Consider the following 22,773-nt stretch of genomic DNA (forward strand, 5'->3'; position numbering starts at 1 on the left):
TTTCTAGAAAATGTTAACATTCTAGGACACCTGGGTAGCTCAGTCGGTTAAGCATCCGACTCTTGATTTCTGCTCAGGTCATGATCTCATGGTTCATGGGTTCCAGCCCTGCATCAGGCTCTGTGCGGACAGTGCGGGGCCTGCTTGGAATCCTCTCTCACCCTCGCTCCCTGCCCCTCTCCTGCTTCACGCTGTCTCTCTCTCTCTCTCAAAATAAATAAATAAACTTAAAGGAAAAAAATGTCGACATTCCTTGAAGACCTTATTTGCACTTCAGGTATATGTTTCACTTCACACTTTTGAAAAGTTTTAACATTTTTAATGTAGTTTTATTTTCACAACTCTAAAGAGACAAATTGGCTATCATTCTTGTTCTATAGATGATAAGACTTAGAATTCTTATAGCTTTTAAGTGGCAGACTTGAGGCAGAACCCAAGTCTTGTGAGTCCTACTCTTACTGCTTTTCCCACTTAATAATTTTGCTTTTAACCCTTTGTCCCCAGCAGCAAAGTCTGCATTTAACACAGCTTTGAAATCTGGGAATGAGACACTAAGTTGTATCATGGCAATTGTTTGGTTTTGCGGTAGGAATAAGATTCTGTTACTGTTTTGTTTTGTTTTGTTTTGTTTTTTCAAGGAAGTGTAGTAACTAAGTTACGCAATCATTAAAGAAAGAGTAGACAGCCCATATCTATCTCTGAGCCACTGGTAGGATTCATTGTTTCCTGTTGTAATTGCTTTTATGCCAGTAATGATAAGTACTTACTATGTGCCAGGCACTATTCAAAACATGTTACACTTGTTTTGTGTAACAAATTCTTTCAGTGCCCTATGAAGTTTCATGCTCATTTTACAAATGAAGAAATTAAGACCCAGAGAAATTGGGTAATTGGCCCAGCTGTTGATTGGCAGGTCCAGGATTTAAAAGTCCATGCTCCTAACTACTCTGCATACTGTCTCAAGAGTGAAAAGACAATAATGAGACCATAAGAAACTCTTTTTTCCCTTGTTTAATTTATTTTTATAATCTTATACAATATTTAGCAAAATTTAGTTAATTAGTAGAATAAATTAGTGTAAAATTACTAATGTAATATGTACATTAAACCTTTTGATTGTGTGAGTGTACTGTTTGATGCCTTCAATACTTTTCAGGAATTAGTTTATTCCTTCTCACACACTTTTAGTTCAATCATTAATCATTGGACCATGATTAATGCCATGATGAATTTAAAGCTTGTAAGTGTGTCATATGATAGTTCTACTTCTGTCAATTGCATGTACTGGAAATTAAACTTTTTAGATATTATTTTTTAAGGTGGAAGTAGTTTAAATAAAAAATCATAACCTGGTGAAATCTTGTAATTTTTTTCTTAAATTTACTTTTTCAACCTAGTGGATGTTCCTTCAACTTGTGCCTTCATGGAATGGATCTTTAAAACAGCTTTTGACTGAAACAGATGTCTGGTTTTCTAAGAGGAGAAAAGGTATGCCTGAAAACTTTATTTAGAACTTGTTTTAGGGGCCTTTTTAAGTTGAAGTTTATTAAAATCATGTCCTAACTTATTTGTAGACCTAGAGAATTTTAGGTCTGGAGAGGACTTTAAGCAGTTATCTAATTCAGCCCCTAATTTACCCTGAGAGAATTAAAGCTGGATAAGAAAAATGCTTTGCCAAATATTAACTGAATTATTACTCCTTGAACTACCACCATAGTTTGATCCCCCAAACTATTATTTTTCCCATTTTATCACCAACATGTCTTGTGATTAGTTTATAGTAGCAATTCTCAACTTTTTTCTCCTATCCTAAATAGCAACAGGACTGAGTATGCTCCCATGCATATACCTTGTTTAGTAGAAAACAGGCTAGAGCTTATGCACAAGTTCCTGTTTGATAGTAGTAACTCTAGACCTTTCCTTTGCACTCATGAAAGCACATTGGAATGCAACTGAGAGTAACTATTTTTCTAGAAATATCCTTAAATTCTCCCTAAAAGAAAAAAATTCATGTACTTCATAAATGTGAATTCCTTTAATAATAAACACTACCCATGTGTTGCAAATCAGTGGCTGCAGTGTCTTTGTATATTATTTTCTAGTTTGAAGAGGGTGAATGTGTTAACTAATGGTGTTCATCTCATGTAGCTAAAGCATAAATTAGATGAATCCCAAGAGACAAATCCATGTCCTGTGTATCTTATGAAGACCCTTCAGGTTGGCATTTGAGCTCTGGAGTTCCAGTGGAGTGCTCAGTCCCTAGGAGAGGGGATTCTGGAGAGATGCCATAACCCAAACTACTATTCTCCAGCCTTCTTTCCCACCTTGCTGCACTGTAAGCTCCAAACTTACAGTGCACAACTGAAATCTCAGTCCACGGGTCACTTGGGACCAAAGTTAATTTCCTGGAGCTACTTCCTAAATCTCCCTACGTTTTTATCCATACACCTCAAGTTTATATAATCTTTGAAAACTAGCTTACTTATTTTCTAATAGATGTGTGTGTGTGTGTATTAAAAACATGTAAGGATAAAATAAATAGATTTGAAAAGAATGCCTATTTAAATTGTTTTTTGTAGATTTTGAAGGTATGGCCTTCCTGGAAACTGAGCAGGGAAAACCATTTGTGTCAGTATTCAGGCATTTAAGGTTACAGTATATTATCAGTGATTTGGCCTCTGCAAGAATTATTGAACAAGATTCTCTAGTACCTTCAGGTAAGAGAACATGATGGAATTATGATTTTAAGTGACATCTTTCTGATTGTAATCGTACTCTACATCATTGAAAAGAATAATAAATAGAAATTATCAGGGTGCCTGGGTGGTTCAGTAGGTTAAGTGTCCAACTCTCAATTTTGGTTCAGGTCATGGTCTCACAGTTCCTGAGTTCTAGCCCCTCATTGGGCTCCATGCTGGCAGGGCAGAGCCTGCTTGGGATTCTCTCTCTCTTCCTCTTTCTCTGCCCCTTTCCCCACTCCTGCTGTCTCTCTCTCTCTCTCTCATCTCTCTCTCTCAAAACAAATAAACTTAAAAAAAATAAGAATATAATGATGAACCTGTTTTATTTACTTTCATCCCATATTTCTCAAACTCACTTTAGCAGGGATTCTTTTTTCTCAACATTGCATTTGAACCGTGTTCTGTGGACTTCCTTTTGGGCTGCTGGATGAACTACCAGTGACTAGAAAGATTTCCAGTTCAGCTTTTTACTCATTTAGATTAAGGCAAGAAAAGGGAGACAAAACTACGTACCCATTTTTTTAACTTGTTGAAGTGCTTTTAGTTCTAAAGGAGATTATTCAAAGGTTGTGAGAATCTTAAATTTTAAAATTAAATTTAAAAAATTTTGTAATGTTTATTTTTGAGACACACACACACACACACACACACACACACACACACACACACACAGTGCGGGCCAGGGGGAGGGGCAGAGAGAGAGGGGGAGACAGAATCTGAAGCAGGCTCCAGGCTCTGAGCTGTCAGCACAGAGCCCAACGTGGGGCTTGAACTCATGAACCATGAGATCATGACCTAAGCCAAAGTTGGATGCTTAACTGACTGAGCAGCCACCCCTAAAATTAAATTTTAAGACATTTTCATGGGCTGTATCTTACATGATATTTGAGAATATATATGTATAACCCTTTCATTCCAATTTTATAAATGGATCATGAAAAACATATTGTTTCTCTAGATCAATGCATTTTAAACTATAGGCATAACCATTAGTGAGTTGAGAAATCTATTTTAATGAGAAAGGATCAACTCTTCTTTTTTTTATAAAATACATTAGATAAGAATTTAAAAATCAGAATGCATTCCAGCAAGATACAGAGTGTGTATATGTGTATACTGACTCACATAAACTTTACTTCTAGTCTTTACCTACTGAAGACAAATGATCTGTGGCCTAGATATTTAGCAGTTTTCTGCATAATAGCAAGGATATTTTGAGAGAAACATTCAAAGTGTGTTTTCTAGAGAGGTTTAAAGAGAGATACCAATAATTCAGTGCAAATCGTCTGGATACCTTTTTTGAGTAGAGATTTAGGAAGTGAAAATCCAGATTTTAATCACGCTAGGGTTTGCCTTCTTCCTTCATGTAGAGATTGAGAAATCATTTAACTTAAAAAAGTAGAAAAACCGTTCACTTGGTTGGGATTAAATAAGAACAGAAAACCAAATACGGTACTAAGCCAATTCTACCTATATTTTTAACAAATTTTTTTAAGTTTTTTTTTGTTGTTGTTTATTTCTTTCTTTTGAGAGAGGTAGAGAAAGAGAGAATCCCAAGCAGGCTCCACATTCAGCATGGAGCCTGATGCGGAGCTTAAACCCACGAGCTGTGATATGACCTGAGCTGCCATCAGGAGTCAGGGGCTTAACTGACTGAGTCACCCAGGCGCCCCTTTAGTAAATTTTTTAAAATAAAATTTCAGTTTACCAAGACTTACGGAAAAAAATTGTATGCTCGTTAAAGGAAAAATATAACTTTTATTCCATTTATAATAACTTAAAATGTCTTTTTAATGAGTTACCTAAATCTGATATGCCAAAATTATTTTTGACTATGCATGATTGATCTGATAATTCAGAGATGGTTTATCTCCCATTAATTAGCAATTATTTTTAGGTAATTTAATAAAGATACAATTTAATATTCAGCTTTCTTCTATTAAAAGTTATATAAAAACAAAATACTACTTTGGATATGTTTCTCATAAAAATTAATATGAGCTATGAAAAAGAAACTATTAAATGCAAGAATCTACTTTCTTTAATCTACTTTAAATCTACTAAAGATTTAAATTCTAGTTTAAATGCATGTAATCTAAGCAAAGTCCATCTTAAAGCAAAGCAAAATAACATTTACCACTCTAAAAATCATTAAGCCATATTGTTATAGCATATTTGTAGAATATAAACTACCAGCTTTATTGCTTTCTATTTTAAACTTGACTTTAGAAGTGGTAACAGTTTTATCAACTTCTTAAAATTTTTAAATGCTTTATGTTCTTCCACATTTACCATTCTTCTTTTATCTTTGTTTATTTTTGTATCTTAGAATGGCTATCTTCTGTGTACAAACAGCAGTGGCTTGCTATGCTTCGGGCAGAACAAGACAGTGAGGTGGGGTAAGTATATTAGATGATATCATTGTTCATTAAAAAAAAAAAGAAACTTCTGCTATGAATTTTTAAATGCATTTATTGTATTGAAAAATCAAGAGGTGTTAGAGAAAAGATTGTTAATCAACTTTTATTCTTACATTTCTATAACATTATCCATATTATTAATATCTTTCTGATCAATTAATGGAATGTTTGAATAGTCATTTGCTATATTTGTAAAAATTGAATAATTCATATACTTTGTTTCACCTAGTGTTACGATTTTCTTTCAACATATTTAAATATTGCTTAGAATAATGCTTTCACAAAGCATGATTTTCATATTTATATAATAGGTAAAGCTAATTTCCTTATTTTGTGGTAGTGGGAAATTATGATTAATTTTTATTAACTAATAGGTGTTTTTGAAGACCTTTGAGTCTGAAATGAATTAACATAATCCAGTTACAAGGCCTCTGTAACTGTAACCCCAAAAGCATATGACACACAAAATTATTCTGTTTTCTTCATTTTAAGGGAAAGCAGATTATCTGTTCTTTGAATGTGCTTTGCAGTTCATAGAAGTACTTCCACATTTATTATTTGATCTTTATGCTAGCTCTCTGGTGTAGGCTGTGTGAGGAGACAATCCATCCATGAGTGTATATGGAAGAGGCCTTAAGTTTGGCCTTTTGGGGTGGCTGAGTGGCTCAGTTGGTTAAGCGACCAACTCTGAATTTTGGCTCAAGTCATTCAAGCTCCACTGCTGTGTGCTCATTGCACGGAGCCTGCTTCAGATCCTCTGTCTGCTTTCTGGCCCTCTCCCACTCGTGCTTTCTCTCTCTCTCTTTCCCAAAAATAAACATTAAAAAAAAAAGTTTGACCTTTTTTGCTCCTGACTTCTTTTAAAACATTTTTTTTTAATGTTTATTTATTTATTTATTTTTGAGAGAGAGCGATAACTAGAGCAGGGGAAGGGCAGAGAGAGGGAGAGAGAGAGAATCCCAAGCAGGCCCGTCACTGTCAGTGCAGAACCCTGTGCAGAGCTCGAACCCACAAACCATGAGATCATGACCTGACCCAAAATCAAGAGTCTGACGCTCAACCAACTGAGCCACCCAGGTGCCCCTGTTTTAGCTAATTTTTATACACCAAAAAACTTTCTAAAATATATGACCTAGTTATGTTTATATTCAAACAGTGAGTATATGAAAGTGTTATACAAACTCATGGTAATGATTATGAGGTTGTTATCCAGGACTCTTAGTTTCTATTTTATTTATAATTTATATTCCATCTTTCTCCATGTATAGTCACAGCATACTTATCCTGCACAAATAAAGTCAGATTGTTGAAATAGAAATAACAAAAAAAGGAAGTTAACTATTTAATGGAATTCAGATTCAAAGCATTTTATAATGTATGAAATATTTTCAAAATCATCCTACTTCTTTTGTATCCAGTTTTGAAAGGTTGAGTGTTCTTATTTTTCAAGATTTTCCTCATCTGTATCTTTACTGAGTTCAACATAGAGTCTGACCTAAGAGACTGAGCTGAAAAAAGTGGGTTTCCTCCCCTCAGAAGTGTATGTATGATTGTAGTAACCCAATGATTTGCTCTGTTTCACAGATACAGAGCATCTGCTCACTGCTGCAGGGCTACTAACATGAGGAAAACAGTGTATTTTCTGGATGTTAGGTTCTAATCTAATAAAGTCTATCTCCAGGGTTCTCCTCTTCCATACTCTTCCACATTTCCAACAGGTTATCTTTCTGAAGCAGAAATACAATTTTGTCACTTCCCTGCTTAAATATGTCCAGAGATTTGATGACAGGGACAATTGTTATTCTTTGTGTGTGATATATATTATGTTAATGTATTATTTTAAAAGTCCCCATCTTTAAGAAATACATTCTGAGGGGCACCTCGGTAGCTCAGTGGGTTAAGCCCACAGCTTCAGCTCAGGTCATGATCTTACAGTTTGTGGGTTCAGGCCTTACATAGGGCTGTGTGCTGACAGCTGAGCTTGGAGCCTGCTTCGGATTCTATGTCTCCCTCTCTCTCTGCCCTTCCCCGGCGCGTTTGTTCTCCCTCTCTCTCTCTCTCTCTCTCTCTCTTTCTCTCTCTCTCAAAAATAAACATTTGAAAAAAATACATTCTGAACTATTCACAGATTAAAGGATGTGATGTCTGGAGGATTAGCCTCAAAATGATCAGTCAGGAGGGATGTGGGGAATAATGGGCTTGGAGTAAAATTGAAACAAGAGTACTGAAGCTAGATGGTGAGAAAATGTGGCTCATTATACTATTTTATTTATCTTTTTGTTTGAAATTTTTCCTCATAAAATATAAAAATAACCCAAATATCTTTTACTTCGTTTCCTCTCATGCTCATCTTAGGCTCTGGTTCATACATTTGGTATTCTTTTATGCTCCACATTCTTTTTACCTACTATTCCTTCTACCTGGGATGCCCTTCCCCTGCATAGAATCCACTTCTGATCTCTGTGCCAACAAACTCTCTTTTCTGTGAAGATCTCCCCTCTAATCCCAGACAGTAAATCTGTGCTTTCTTCATGCTCCTAACATCACAACTCTCTCCGCATTATTGTAATTATTACTTATGTCTTTAGTTCTCTACTAGACTGAACTCTTGGGTGTTGAGGATGTGTTTTATTAGTTTTTTTTTTACATTTATTTTTTATGTATTTGTTTCAGTATTTTAATTTGAAGAAGTTTCTAAGCACTTAATAAATGTTGCCTATGATGAATATATTGCATTACTTTTATCATTTGGAACTCCAAGCTAATAATAATGGCCTTTTCTTATCATAACTTGAAATACCAAGTTTCTTAGTTGATTAAGGTTTTTAAAGTAGGGAACCAAGTAAAGATCAATTGATAAAATTCTACAGCTGTTAATATTAAATACTGAATTTGCATGGTTATACTGCATAAAAGATGGCTTGGATGTGAAACAGTAATGTCCAATGGTAGTTAATACCAAGTCACATCTTAAATAATAGATTTTAACTTATTTTGCTTAATAGTTCGACTTTTAAGTGTTTTATTTTCTTGATGAGCACAATTTCTTATAGATTCCCCCCCCCCCTTCTCTGGTTTAGCTGAGCCCTAATAAAAGTATTCTAGAAGTCAGGGCAATAAATGAAACATTAAAGTTTAATTTTTTTTTTTTTATTTAGCAAAGGCAATGGACTAAATTTAATCAGTATATTCTAATTTTATACCACAAAAAGGTATTTTTATATCTGTTAGCAAGTTTTTCTCTTCTTTTAATCTTATTCTTTATTTAAACTATTGCCTATTTTTGTGAGATTTTACATCTTATGTGTATTTCTAGGCCTCAAGAAATCAATAAAGAAGAACTAGAGGGAAATAGCATGAGGTGTGGTAGAAAGCTTGCCAAAGATGGTGAGGTAAGCATGGGCTAAGACTCTTAATATTTTCATGAAAATTGTGCTTTTAGTGCAAAATACACTTTCAGTAACAATCATGACATCTGCCATACCTCAGAGCTTTTTGGTACAGTTTCTATACCATGATCTCCTAGGCAAGGAGTTAGGTGCTCAGTGGTAATTGATTATTCAGCCCTGCATGAGAATGTTGAGCTTTCTGTGTCCAGCTAAGAGGCCTAGAGAATCCCTCAGCAATCCAGAAATTGCGATAAATAAGAAATTATATGGAAGCTTTTATGTAATCTTAAAAGTCCATTCTTTGTAGAAGTACCCTAAATCACTGACATTCAATGAGCACTGGGTGTTTGTTGTATGTAAGCGATGAATCGAATCATGGGAATCTACCCCCAAAACCAAGAGCACACTGTATACACTGTATGTTAGGCAACTTGACAATAAATTGTATTAAACAAAAATAAAAACAAACAAAAAAAGACACTCAAACCCTTTGATTGCTACCCACATTTAGACTTTTTCATTTTTTTTTCATTTTTTCATTTTTTTCATATTTTTCATTACCATATATAAGTGTATATAAATGAAACAAAAGTATTATGAAACAGTATCTACTGCTGCTGTGTCCAAAGATCCTATTTTGTATTTAACTTTTTTAAAAGCTAACTGTGACTCATTAAATTGATTCTAATAGGACATGAACTACATTTTTTAAAAATCCCACTGTAATTATAATTGTCATCTTAAGAAATCATTCAGCCTGGGGCACCTGGGTGGCTCAGTCGGTTAAATGTCCGACTGCAGCTCAGGTCATGATCTCACAGTCCATGAGTTCGAGCCCCGCATTGGGCTCTGTGCTGACAGCTCAGAGCCTGGAGCCTGCTTCGGTTTCTGTGTCTCCCTCTCTTTCTGCTCTCTCATCTGCTATCTCTCTCTCTCTCAAAAAATAAACATTAAAAACATGTTTAAAAAAATCATTCAGCCTAATTTAGGTAACCAGTTATTTTTCTCCCAGATTTTCCCTCATTTTAACTTTTTTGTTTTTAGAAGTTAATTATTTTATGTTTGCATTCATAATTGTGATGTGTGAACAGCATACGAAAGGGAATAGGTAGGTGGCTTCTTTATTCCTTAGTCTTCCTTGTTGCCTCTTCCAGACCTTGTGCCTCCCTCATGCCTAATTGAACCACAGCTCCTTTGAAGCATGCGCTTTCTACTACACTAGTCACTACTTACTATAGCCATCATGCACTGGGCTATCTGCGTTTATCCCTGTTCTTGTTGTCAGTCTTGGTGATTTTTGACCATCTTCCCCACTGTGATCTTATGCTCTACCCTACCTTAGGCACCCGTTTCCTGGAAGCATATCCTCAGTTTTTGCATTACTAAATAATACACCCCCTTCAAAATCACCTTTCCAGGTATACCATTTTTAGACTCCACCTCCTTTTATCTTTCTAACACTCTCTAGTACCTGGACTCCCAGCAATTGTTGAACTCCACAGGGATGTACAACACATTGTTCTTACTCCTTTTTTCCCATTATCCTCTCACCCCATCCCTACTTTCTTTACTTACATTTTATGTTCCATCTTAAAATTGGTCCCTGGCTAATAGTCTTAACTTCCCTTTTTACTCTGTCAAACTTAGCTGGCTAAACCCCAATTCTTGTTAAATCCTAACTTTCTTGCTTCCAGACAGATAAATATGATTAAAGAAAAACAGCGTACCCCACAGGTTTCACTTGAATGGTTGTAACTGTAAACTTGAAACAGGTCTTTAGTGCTGCATGGTGATCTTCATTTCCCTAGTGAATTTATCCTGCCATTCTTTGAGTACCTCTTAGACCTTCTCAGAAGGGGCAGTGCTACCTGCCTTATTCTTAATCTGATGACCTTGTTTCTTTCATCACTCAGAAAATAATAGCAATAGGAAGAGAACCTATCCATCCACCTACCAAACAGTTCTGCCAGTCTACCTGCAGCTGTACCTGTGTGCTATGCTTTTCCTCCTATCAGAATGGATGAACCATCCATCCCCTCCCCTCATTACAAACTCCATCCCTTTTCACCTATTCAGAACCTTTAAGTTTTTCTCTTCTACTGCGTCATTCTCACTTAACATATAACATACTATACCACCACCCATCTGGGACCACACCCTGACCCCACATTCTTTCCCCCCACCCCACCCCAGCACTCCATATCTCTGCATCTCTTTTAAGCAAAAAACTCATTTAAAAGTGTGGCCCATATTTGTCTATACTTCCTGTTTTTTGATGCTCTCTTGAATTCACTCCAATTCATTTATCCCAGTAAATTCCAGTGAAACTGCCATGCTATTTGTTGTCAGTTATTTCCACATTGCCAAATAAGCAGTTTTAAAAGCTTTTTCCAAAAGCTCTGGGCAACATGACATATCTGCACTCACTCTTGGGGTTTTTCTCTTATTTGACTTTCAGGACAGTGTGTTCTGCTGGTTTTCTTCCCAATTCATTGATTGCTCCTTCTAAGTCTTTCAAGCCTTCGCCTGCATCCTTCTCTTTCTCAACAGATGTTGGCATGACTTGAGGCTGGGTACTTGGACTTCTTCTCTGTCTATGCTCACTCTGAAGTGATCTCATCTACTTCCTATGACTTTACACTGATGACTTATATAGCAGCTACCCACTTGACAACTTTCTCAGAATCCTTATAGCATCTTGAGTATAACAGTCCCAAGCTGAACTCTTTGATTTTCACCCCCAAACTTTCTCCTTCCCAAGTAATTCTCTAACCCACAAATGGCCCCTCTGTTAATCCATTGAATAAGCAAGCTCCAAACTTTGGATTCTTCTCTCTTAAATACCACACCTGGTGTTCATAAAAAGTTCCTCCAGACTCTACTTTTGAAATACATTCTAAGCATGTCTGCCACTACCACCCAAGTCCAAGCCACTATTATCTCTTGCCTGAACTATTGTAGTAGCCTCACAACTGCTCTCCCTGTTTTTACTCTTGCCCTTCTACGTTCTATTATCCTTACAACAGCCAAAGTCATCTTTTGTAAATGTAAGTTAGATGGTGTTACATCCTTCCCCAAAACTTTCCATGAGCCTCTTACTGCACTTAGAAGAAATCCATGTCCTTACTGTGGACTACTAAGCCCTACGTTTTCTGGCCCCCAGCTGACTCTCTGAACTCATCCCCATCTTCTGTCTACCTAAGTGATTGCCCTAGTCACATAGCCCTTTTTGCTGTTCTTCAGATATGTCAAGCATGTTTTTATCTCCAGAGCTTTGTACTTGCGGTTCTCTTTGCCTAAGTCTCTCTTTCCCCAGATAGTTACTGATCTGCTCCTTAGTTGACTCAGGGCCTTGCTCACCTAGTATCACCTTAGACTTTCTCTGACCACCTGTCTGAACCAGTAGGCTCCCCAGCTACAAGCTCCCCTTCTCTACTGTGTCACTCTCTCCTGACAGTCTATTCTGTTTTGTTCTCTTCCATTCCATTCCATCAATTCCTTCCACACAAACATATACACATATTAAAATACACATTTTCCAGGACAGAAACTTACTGCTATTCAGCCTAGAGCAGTACTTGGCACAGGATATGTAAATATCTGTGAACTGTTGAATTAATGTTGTAATTCAGAGTGTCAACCAAATACTTGAAGCCCTAACTTTCCTTTGCTATACCATACCACATCACTTCATAGTCTCTCATTAACTATTAGTCTCTCATTTATTAGTCTCTCATTAAACAAACAAACTTGTGAACCTCATGATGGTATTTAAAATAACTCAGTTGTGGGGTGCCTGGCTGGCTCAGTTGGAAGAGCATGCAACTCTTGATCTCTGGGTCATGAGTTCAGGCCCCACGTTGGGTGCAGAAATTCCTAAATAAACTTAAAAAAATAAATAACTCAGTCGTGACTCTGTTGGATAGATATTTAAGAAATTTAGGGTGTTTTTAAAGGTAGATTTTAATGGGTTCTTATTACCTCCATTAACCTCCCAGCCCCCTAAGCTATACCTACTTAGAGTTGCAGTGAAAAGTCATATTTCTTTCTTTTTTTAATTTTTTGTTTATTTATTTTTGAGAGAGATAGCAAGCAGGGTAGGGGCAGAGAGAGAGAGAGAGAGAGAGAGAGAGAGAGAGAATCCCAAGCAGGCTCCGCACTGTCAGCACAGAGCCTGATGTGGGGCTCGAACTCATGAACCGTGAGGTTATGACCTGAGCTGAAACCAAAAGTCAAACACTTAACCAACTGAGCCACCCAAGCACCCCAAAAAGCTGTATTTCTTATGATAGAATTACAGTGTGGAGAGAGAACGAAACAGATCATGAAGAGGTGATATTAGGAAAGTCCCTTGAAGAATGATGACCATAGAGCCTGCTTTTCTGGCTTTGAAATATACTATGCCTGTGTGATAAGCCTTTATATATCTTCACAGATATATTCTGTGTGGTAAGCTTTAAGGGAAAGGGACCCATGAGAGAAATATTTGGAATGAGGCAGAGAAAGAAAAGACATTTTGAACTTCTAATTTGTGACTTGCTAGTATGATGAACTGAAGTAAATCTTTCTCTTTTATATTTCTTAGTACTGCTGGCGGTGGACAGGTTTTAACTTCGGCTTTGACCTGCTTGTAACCTACACTAATCGATACATCATTTTCAAACGTAATACACTGAATCAGCCGTGTAGTGGATCTGTCAGTTTACAACCTCGAAGGAGCATAGCATTTCGGTAGGATGAAATTTCCCTGCCACACTCCTCCTCTAGGGGGGAAAAAAATGAAATAAAACCTGACAATTTACACCAACAATAGTAGAGTTTTGGTAATACAATATATATGAATGTGCAAGGAAATAATAAAGCTCCATTCCTGTGAGGTGTTAGTAATAATCAAAATAAAAAAAGTCTGGATCTAGTATGTCAGAAAAAGTAGGCTGGAATATGAATGATATGGGATTGATAACTAGACTTAAAGCTGTTACCTTGCTGCTGTTCTTGCAAATAAAAGGTCCAAACTGGAAATTCAGCACGGTATTTTTCCAGGAGAACATGCCTGGTATTGTCCTTCACCCTATGGGATTTCAAATGTCCAGCTTTGCTAGTTGAGCTGGCTGTCTTTCTGGAGAGGATGCTGACAAATTGGAAAATAGCTTAATGAACAGATTTTTTAAAGTCATATATTTATGCTTACCTTAATTCAAAATGGATCAAAGACCTAAACATAAGAGATAAACTAAAACTCTCGGAAGAAAACATAGGGGGAAAGCTTGTTGACACTGAATTTGGCATTGATTTCTTCAACATGACACTGAAGCACAGGCCACAAAAGAAAAAAATAAATTGGACTTCATCAAAATTAAAAGCTCTTGTATATCAAAAGACACTGTCTCCAGAGTAAAAAGGCAACCCATGAAATGGGAGAAAATATTTGTTAACCATGTGTCTGATAAGGAGTTAATATTCAGAATATCTAGAGAACTCCTAAAACTCCACAACAAAAAAATAAACAACCCCATTCAAACATGGACAGGACTTACATAAACATTTTTCCAAAGAATATATACAGATGGCCAATGCGCATTGTTTCATCTTTGAAAGATCACTAATCAGAGAAATACAAATCAAAGCCACAATTAGATACTTCCAGACCCATTAGGATGGCTGTTATCAAAAACAAAGCAAAACAAGTGTTGATGAGGATGTGAAGAAATTGAACCTTTGTGCCTTGTTAGTGGAAATGTAAAATGGTGTATGCTTTATGGAAAATGAAATGACATTTCCTCAAAAAATTAAACAGAATTACGATATGATCCAGCAATTTCTCTTCTGGATATTTACCCAAAAGCAGGGACTGGGACAGATCATCTTCATACATTCATCATGAACCTGGTACATTCATCTTCATAGCAGCATTATTCACAATGGCCAAAAGTTGGAAGCAACCAAAGTGCCAATCAACAGATACCTGTGTAGATACTGTCCATACCTACAATGGAATATTATTCAGCCTTGAAATGGAAGGAAATTCTTAAACATGCTACAACATGAACCTTGGTGACCTTGTGTTAAGTGAAATAAACCAGTCACAAAAGAACAAATGTTATATTATTCCACTCATGGTACCTAGAATAGACAGGTTCACAGAGCAAGTACAGTGGTGGTTGTTAGGGGCTGAGGTAAGGGAAATGGGGAATTCGTGTTTACTGGGTACAAAGTTTCAGGTGGGAAGATGAAAAGGTTCTGGAGATGGATGGCAGTGATGATTGCAAAACACTGGGGATGTATTTAATGCTGAGAACTATCCACTTAAAAATGGTTAAGATGGTAAATTTTATGTATGTTTACAATAAAGACATTTATAAATTATTTTCTATCTTAGATATGTATAATAGCACAAGCTTATAAATCTAAAGAGGATCAGTTTAGATGTGAAAAGACTTAAAAATCTTTTATCATATAAAAGAATATGGAAGATAAAAGTAAATATTAAAGTGAGGGGGAGGGCTTGTTAAAATTAATCTGTGGTTTTAAAAATCATGTTTAAGGGCACCTGGCTGGCTCAGTTGGTGGGGCATGCAACTCTTGATCTCGAGGTTGTGGGTTTGAGCCCTACACTGGGTGTAGAGATTACTTAAAACTAAAATCCTTAAAAAATCGTATGTTTATTTTTTTATTTGTGTTGTTTTTTTTAAATTCTAGATTACGCTTAGCCTCTTTTGATAGTAGTGGAAAACTAATCTGTAGTAGAACAACTGGCTATCAAATACTTACACTTGAGAAAGATCAGGTATGTCTGATTACTTTTCTGTTGTTTGGTTATAGTATTTGTCTTTTGAATCCTCTTTTGAAAATTCTTAAAGAATTAACATTTGATTTAAAAATCAGTTTACAGTTTTTTTGAAGGTAGAGATGGAAGCACCGTGTTCACTTATGCATAATTTACTCCCATATTATTAGAAGTGTAACTAAGACTTGTAACTAAGTGTAAAAAAGAAAACTCAGTTTGATTTGAGGGGCAGGGGAAAGCTGATAATAGAGAAATAATTGTTTACCCTGAATATCTTCCCCCAAAAGTTATGAATTTTAATTGCTTTATCCATTTGTGCATAAATGCATTTATTTATACATCAATAGCAAACACCATTAAGATAATCCAGTGTGTCTCCATAGCTCCTGTATGTTAAGAGAACATTATCCTTTAGCGCAATAGGTTTCCAAAGTAGCATCTGTAATTCTAAGTAGCATTCCAAAATTCTCTCTGAAGTCAATTGTTCCTTTATATATCACATGCATGTAGAAGTTTCAAAATGTCATGATGAGAAAGTAAGCCATTTTCGAAAAGTTACATGAGAGCTGTTAAAATATTAAGGAAGTTTACTTCTATTAAAACTAACCCCTGGGGGGCGCCTGGGTGACTTAGTCGGTTGAGCATCCGACTCTTGATTTTGGCTCAGGTCATGATCCCAGGGTTGTGGGATCGAGCCATGCTTCGGGCTCTGCACTGAGCCTACTTGAGATTCATATTCTCTCTCTCTCTCTCTCTCTCTCTCTCTCTCTCTCTCTCTCTCTCTCTCTTTCTCTCTCTCTCTCTTTCTCCCCCCCCACCTCCCCTTTCTCTCTCTGCCCCACTCCCCCACTCTTGCATGTGTGCACTCTCTCTCTCTCTCAAGTAATAAAAATTAACCACCATTCCAAGGGACATACTGTTTTAATAAAGGGTTCAGAGCCTATAGTTCACATAAATTATTAGAAGTTAGCAGTTTTCCTCACACAGAAGAGACTTATAGAACATTAGAATTTAGCATTGCAAGGAACCTTGGAGTGATCATTCTGGCCTCACATACCCTGTATGAGAACTCCTTTAACAGCATTCTTAATGGGATCCTCCACTAGTTGTTGCAATTCAGGCAACAGAGAGCTCTCTCACATAGTAGGTAATATTTGAGAAGGTAGATATATAATAAGAAAGTTCAAATCTGCCTTCAGTAGGTCCCTCTGTTGGTCCCTCTGGTGCCCTCTGGAACTGCATGAACAATGGCTGTCTTTACCTTCTACCTGGAACATCATAAAAAAATACTGTCATGGCTCAAAGCCAGAGATTTTTTTAAAAAGCACCAGGCCAAGATAATAGTTGTATTCCAGGTGTTCCTTGAGTTGTTTATTCAGCGAACATTTGAGTCCCTACTGCATGCTAGGTTCTGTACTAGGAGTTGGGGAAATAAAGAGGAGCTTATGTTATATAGCTTAGGATAAGTTGCATGGTGGAGATGAGCTCAGAGTAGTGTGTAAAGTTGAAGAAGTCTATAACCCTTACTGTGGGATTGGGGGCAGGTGTGGTTGTTGGGAGAGGAAGAGAAGGGACAACAGCTCATGGAAAATTCCCTCTCCTGGAAAAGTTGAAAAGTAAATGGATACCTGAATCAAGCTTCAGATGATGAGTAAGATAGAAGTATGGGAGCACAAGAGTCATTCAAAGAACTGAAAGAGATTTGTAAGAGTTCAGTAGGACTAGAGCAAGGGCATGATGGGCTGTGGATGGAGTTTGGACCTTTTCCCGAGATTCTAGTGATCTGTAGAGAAAAATTGCAGTGGGGAGTTGTATATGTGTTTTTTACATAGGTTATAGATATTTGTTATAGAAAAAATAGAAAATATAAATAAGCAGAAAGGAAAATCATATGTATCCCTCTTATAGACGACACCAAAATTAGATGTGTAGAGAATCTGACAGGACAGAAACCTAGGGGTGGGCCAGAAAAGGTAACCTGGTGAGACTTTCAAGAGCTGGGATGGGAAGTCAAAGCCAAATTGCAAGAGTGAATGTATAGATAGCCTATAAAAAAGGAAAGAAGAGGTAGAAGCCAGTAGCTGATGGTTTGAATTTGAGTTGCTTTATATCCAAGTGAGGATTTCCAGTAGACAGTTAGATTTATAGATCCTGGAATTTAGACCTGTATGGTAGAATGGGGGGGAATAAGAGAACTATAGTACAGACTAGTGGTGTGAGCCTCAGAGAAGCAGGGATTGGTAAATGAAGATGGAGAAATAATGGTCTGGAAGTAGAAATGGACGTAGAAAGATGCCACCGCTGTCTGGTGCTGTGATATGTGGGCTCCTCAGCTTCCACTCTGTAGTGGAAGAAAGAAAATGGAACTTCATGGTGCTTCAATGCAAACATGGAGGTAAAGTGAGCCCTCAGGTGGAGTTAAAAGTTTAGTAAAGCTAGGATTAGATCTGTCTAGTTTGGGGACTGAGATTGGGAATTAATACAGTCTAATATTCAGAAATCTGTGTGTCCTTTCAGCTCTCAAGTGATGTCCACCTGGCGCCCCTCTTTTCCCCAAGTTGGGAAAAGAACTACCCCCACCCCAGCCTTAACTATATTCAAATACTAGAATCTTCCTTGGAGTCTTTGTTTTGTTGTGGCACTGAATCTTGGTTTTTATCATCAAATATACCTATTGTCAAAGCATATGTCCTCAACAAATTTAGTAAGTGTGCCTTCACCTGGGTTATTGCTACAAACTTCGTCTATGCCAGGGTGACTCAACGTCCAAAGACCAACTATGTTTGATATCATTCCTCTCTACTAACCCTGTTAGTGCCATCAGCCCAGGTGATCACCTCACTTGACTCATCTCATCCATCTTGTTCACTAACATTTTTTTTTAAAAAACACTATTTTCCCTGTTTGGGGGTATATAGAGATAATGTGTGTGTGGAGGGGTCACATTTGTATTCCATACCTTCTTTATCCAGTTTATCTGCTTCTCCCCCAACACACAAGCTGTGTCTAGTTAAGCCTACATCAGTCATTTAAATGTTCCAGTATGTTAGTTGCTCTTCATCGCAGGAGCATTTTCCTCGTGAAAAAAACAAAAACTCTAGGTTTATACAGTGTTTAATAGTATGTTCTTCAAAATGTATAAAATAAGGCAAAGCTGATGTATATTACTGCAGAGAATGTATCCCAGTATTTAAAAGGTAGAAGTTCCAGGGGCGCCTGGGTGGCTCAGTTAATTAAGTTTCCAACTTTGATTTCAGCTCAGGTCATGATGTCACAGTGTGTGGGTTCGAGCCCCACATCAGGCTCTGCACTGACATCATGGAGCTTGCTTGGGATTCTCTCTCTCCCCCCCTCTCTGCCCCTCCCCTGCTCATGCTTTCTCTCTCTCTCTCAAAAATGAGTAAACTTAGGGGAAAAAAAGTAGAAGTTCCAGTGCTGTTCATTTTAGTCTGAAGACTTACTCTGTTCACCTAATGCTGTTCATACATGGTTCCAAATAGAGATCTGTAGAATCAGAGATGGCTACATCTGTGTCTGTCAAGTATAGGATCAACTCCTATCTCTGAGATTTCAAGGCATTCTCATGTGTACTGATATAACTGAACCTGGAATTGATTTTACATGATAATGTATTTTATATTCCAAGAGACAAATAATATATTTACATTAGGGATAGTGGAAGATCTAGACAAGAGTAAGAACCATGCTTGTAGGTGCTAATAGTGACTTCCACCTTCTTCTCAACCATTTGCTATATCTAAGGGCCATCAGGAAATGAAGCCAAATGAGAAGTCTATATTTCTGGACTATATCTGTTCATAAGATATGTAGGTACTTGATAGAAATTTTTCAGTAACGAAAATAACTACCATTATTGAGTACTTCGTACATGGCTGGCTTTGCTGAGCCCTCTATGTGCCTTTTCTAATTTAATCCTCACTATAATCGTATGAGGCGGGTATTTTTACTCATTTTACAGTAAGGAAGCTGCAGTTGACAAGTCATTGACTTGCCCAAGGTCACAGCTAGTGGATTGGAGTTTTGAGATTTGAGCGGTGACTTTGAGACTTCAGATACAAGCTCTCTTAACCACCATGTGATCTCCTTCAGTTCACTCAATTCAATAGTTTGGTTTTCTGTTTTTTTGTCTTCTCATTAAAGCTACAAATTTGTTTTATAGGAACAAGTAGTGATGAACTTGGACAGCAGGCTTCTGATCTTCCCTTTATACATCTGCTGTAACTTCCTGTATATATCACCAGAAAAAAGAACTGAAAATAATCGTCATCCAGAAAATCCCGAAAACTGAGGATCTTATCAGTTGGAAACAGTAGCACTTTGAAAACTTTATCGGCCAGCTTTAATCTAATGGCCCTACTGATATTCACATCTAAGGTGACTAACAATGACAAAGGCCTTATGAACTGTACAGATGATACAGAAGACTTTTCTTATGCTCATTACATTTCTATGCATATATGAAAAACCATTTTGAAGCCAAGAAAATATCTGTCAAACCATTTCTGTGATAAAGATTTTGACTCATGCTTTTAATTTAGCATCAGTAGAAAATTGCTGTAGGTAAATTTCACATTTCTCTGCAACCCAATATAGATTTAATTTTTAGTTTAAACTTTGATCTTACCTGATGTTAATGAACCTCAGTTATCTATCTGTAAACTTATTTTTATTTGGCTAAGACAATGCTGAAGGAACAACTTGGCCAGTTACAAATGCTCTTTCAATTGGTGCATTTAAAGCTGTCCTTTAATGTTTTCACCTGCTCTTTATGATTTCTCCTCATATTCTGATAATGCCTCCAAGCTATGCTTGTTTTTAATCATTAAATACTTTTTTGTGGTTTTGGAGACTAAGCTGGGGAACTTTTTATTTAATGTGAGCATTTTCATGCTATTTTATTTTGCTTTTAATTTAGCTTTGTTAGGATTTTTAACAAAATCAGCTTCAGACTTTCAAATGAACTTGAATGGGAGAGAAAATCCATTTGAATCTGAGGATATTCCTTTGCCTTAATGGTCATTTCTTTGACATTCTATACAACTTTATTCTTAGGTCATGGATTATTTATGTACCAAATATTACACTTTAAACATTTTCATTTTCTCTGGTCTTCGGAGTTATTTATGTTCAAATTTTGGTTGGGAATCCTATTTCCTACTTAAGCTCAGGACCTTATAACCTCTGAATTGAGTGCCTTTGAGTTATACATGCTAATAGAAATTTCATGGTAAATGTAAATAAAGTCGGAGGATCTCATATAGAAGCTTATAATAAAGCATTAATGTAAAAATTGAACTTATTTTTGTCAAAAATGAGATGTATGGTTGTCATGATTTATATATGTTTGCTCCTTGTGTTTACTGCTATTTTGCAAATAGCCATGCACATCTTCTTTCCAGTCAGAGTAAGTGCTATTTGTGATTAATGTATATTTTTAGTATGTTTTAAAGAATGGGAATCATTTTTATGTATCTGTATAAATAAATACCCATTTGGAAAAAGAATAAATAAGTTCTTATATAAAATGGACAAAAAAATTTAGTTGAAAACAGAATTTTTTTTTCTTTGTAGTTAGATTTTTTTCCAATTAGATTTAACTTTGGAATTTGATAGTTTTCTTCCCCAGTAATATGTCCACAGGTTCATAAATTGCTTTTGTCCTTTCAAAATTCATCCCCTTTGACTTAAAGGAACCTTTTAAATGCCCCCCTCCCCCTCTCCCTAAGCTGTAGTTTAAATGTTTCAAATACAATAATGTAGCTATATCAAGAGGCTAATTTTTTTTTAAGTTTATGTATTTTGAGATCACATGTGCGTGCACTTGCACGAGCTGGGGGAGGGGCAAAGAGGAGAGAGAGAGAGCGAGAGAGAGAGAGAGAGAGAGAGAGAGAGAGTCTCAAGCAGGCTCTGCATTCTCAGCGCAGAGCCAGACACAGGGCTTGAACTCATCATCCGTGAGATCATGACCTGGGCCAAATCAAGAGTCAGATGCTTAACCAGGTAAGCCATCTGGCACCCCAAAGGGCTACATTTCTCAGTTTTATATTTGACTATAATTATATCTTTAGTGAGATGCTTTTTTTTCTCTTATTCTAGCACCAGAGGTTCCTTGCTAAAAAATATAAGTAATAATCTTAATTTGAATTATGTGATTAATTGAATTTTTAGAAATATTTGGAGAAAGAAAGTTTGAATATATTAGTAAAATTAACTATTTCATTTTATAAATTAACCAAATTGGAATTCTGTATGGTTCTTGTCCATTGGTTCTTTCCTAGCCAAATTGCTTACATCATCCGCAAACAACAACTACTTCTTCAATCACAAGTAGGTTGTGTTCTAATCTGAAAAACTGGTAATTCTCAACTAGTGGTAGTAAAGATCTGCTTTTGTTTTTGTTTTCTTAGCAACTTTTCATTCTTTCCAATAGGAATATTTTCATTGAACTATTAATAGTGTCAGCTGAAGGTATCATACAAACCATTATATACAAAAGCTTTTGTGTTTGTCTGCCTTTGCCTTATAGCCTTTGCCAAGCCTTTTTTTTAAGCTGCCAAGGCCATAAAACAATATTTACCCATTAATAATTATTATCTAACTTGGTTGTTAGAATCGATTAACTGGATTATCAGTAAAGAAGAGGTCTCTAAGAAAATATTCTAGAGTCTCATGCTAAATTATTTTTTTAAGTTTATTTATTTTGAGAGAGAGAAAGCACGAGCAGGGAAGGGGTAGAGACAGAGAGGGGGAAAGAGAATCGCAAGCAGGCTTCTCACTGTCATTGCAGAGCAAGACAGCAGGCTCAAATCCACGAACAGTGAGATCCATGACCTGAGTCAAAATCAAGAGTCTGCCGCTTAACCAACTGAGCCACCCAGGTGCTCCTCTCATGCTACATTATTAGAGGACTATAAACATACCCTTTTTTAAAAAATGGATTTGCCTTGGGGCGCCTGGGTGGCTCAGTGGGTTAAGTGTCTGACTTTGGCTCAGGTTGTGATCTCACAGTTCATGGGTTCAAGCCCTGCGTCGGGCTCTGTGGGGACAGCTTGGAGCCTGGAGCCTGCTTTGGATTGTGTGTCTCCTCTCTCTGCCCCTCCCCTGCTCATGCTCTGTCTCACTCTCAAAAATAAATAAATGTAATAAATTTTTTTTAAAAAATGGATTTGACTTGAAACTTAGCAAGATATAGGCAAAATTAAAAGAACAGTGGTAGTCAGTAGCTTTATTTATTGAGTGTTCAGTGGCTGATACTCTATCACATTTTAAGTCTTTCAATGGGATTGCCATTATATAAAGATAATTTTCAATATCAAGTGCAAAAGGTTACCAAGAGTCACTGTGGCTATTTTAAGTTTAAGTTAATTAAAATTAAATAAAAGTTAAAATTTACTTCCTCAGTCACACTAGGCACA

General features: G+C 36.6%; 1 protein-coding gene across 1 annotated transcript in view; it reads left to right on the forward strand.

The window, feature by feature from the left end:
- GMCL1 (germ cell-less 1, spermatogenesis associated) overlaps positions 1-22,508 on the forward strand; it is a 38,910-nt gene extending 16,402 nt beyond the window's left edge. The window contains exons 8-14 of the mRNA XM_027072278.2: positions 1,398-1,488; positions 2,580-2,717; positions 5,071-5,140; positions 8,478-8,553; positions 13,136-13,281; positions 15,250-15,337; positions 19,518-22,508. Of these exons, the coding sequence (XP_026928079.1) occupies positions 1,398-1,488; positions 2,580-2,717; positions 5,071-5,140; positions 8,478-8,553; positions 13,136-13,281; positions 15,250-15,337; positions 19,518-19,646 (738 nt within the window). The 3' untranslated portion in view covers positions 19,647-22,508. The remainder of the gene's footprint in view (positions 1-1,397; positions 1,489-2,579; positions 2,718-5,070; positions 5,141-8,477; positions 8,554-13,135; positions 13,282-15,249; positions 15,338-19,517) is intronic.
- The last annotated feature ends 265 nt before the right edge of the window (positions 22,509-22,773 follow it).

This window comes from Acinonyx jubatus, chromosome A3 (assembly GCF_027475565.1).
Source record: "Acinonyx jubatus isolate Ajub_Pintada_27869175 chromosome A3, VMU_Ajub_asm_v1.0, whole genome shotgun sequence".
Taxonomy (NCBI): Eukaryota; Metazoa; Chordata; class Mammalia; order Carnivora; family Felidae; genus Acinonyx; species Acinonyx jubatus.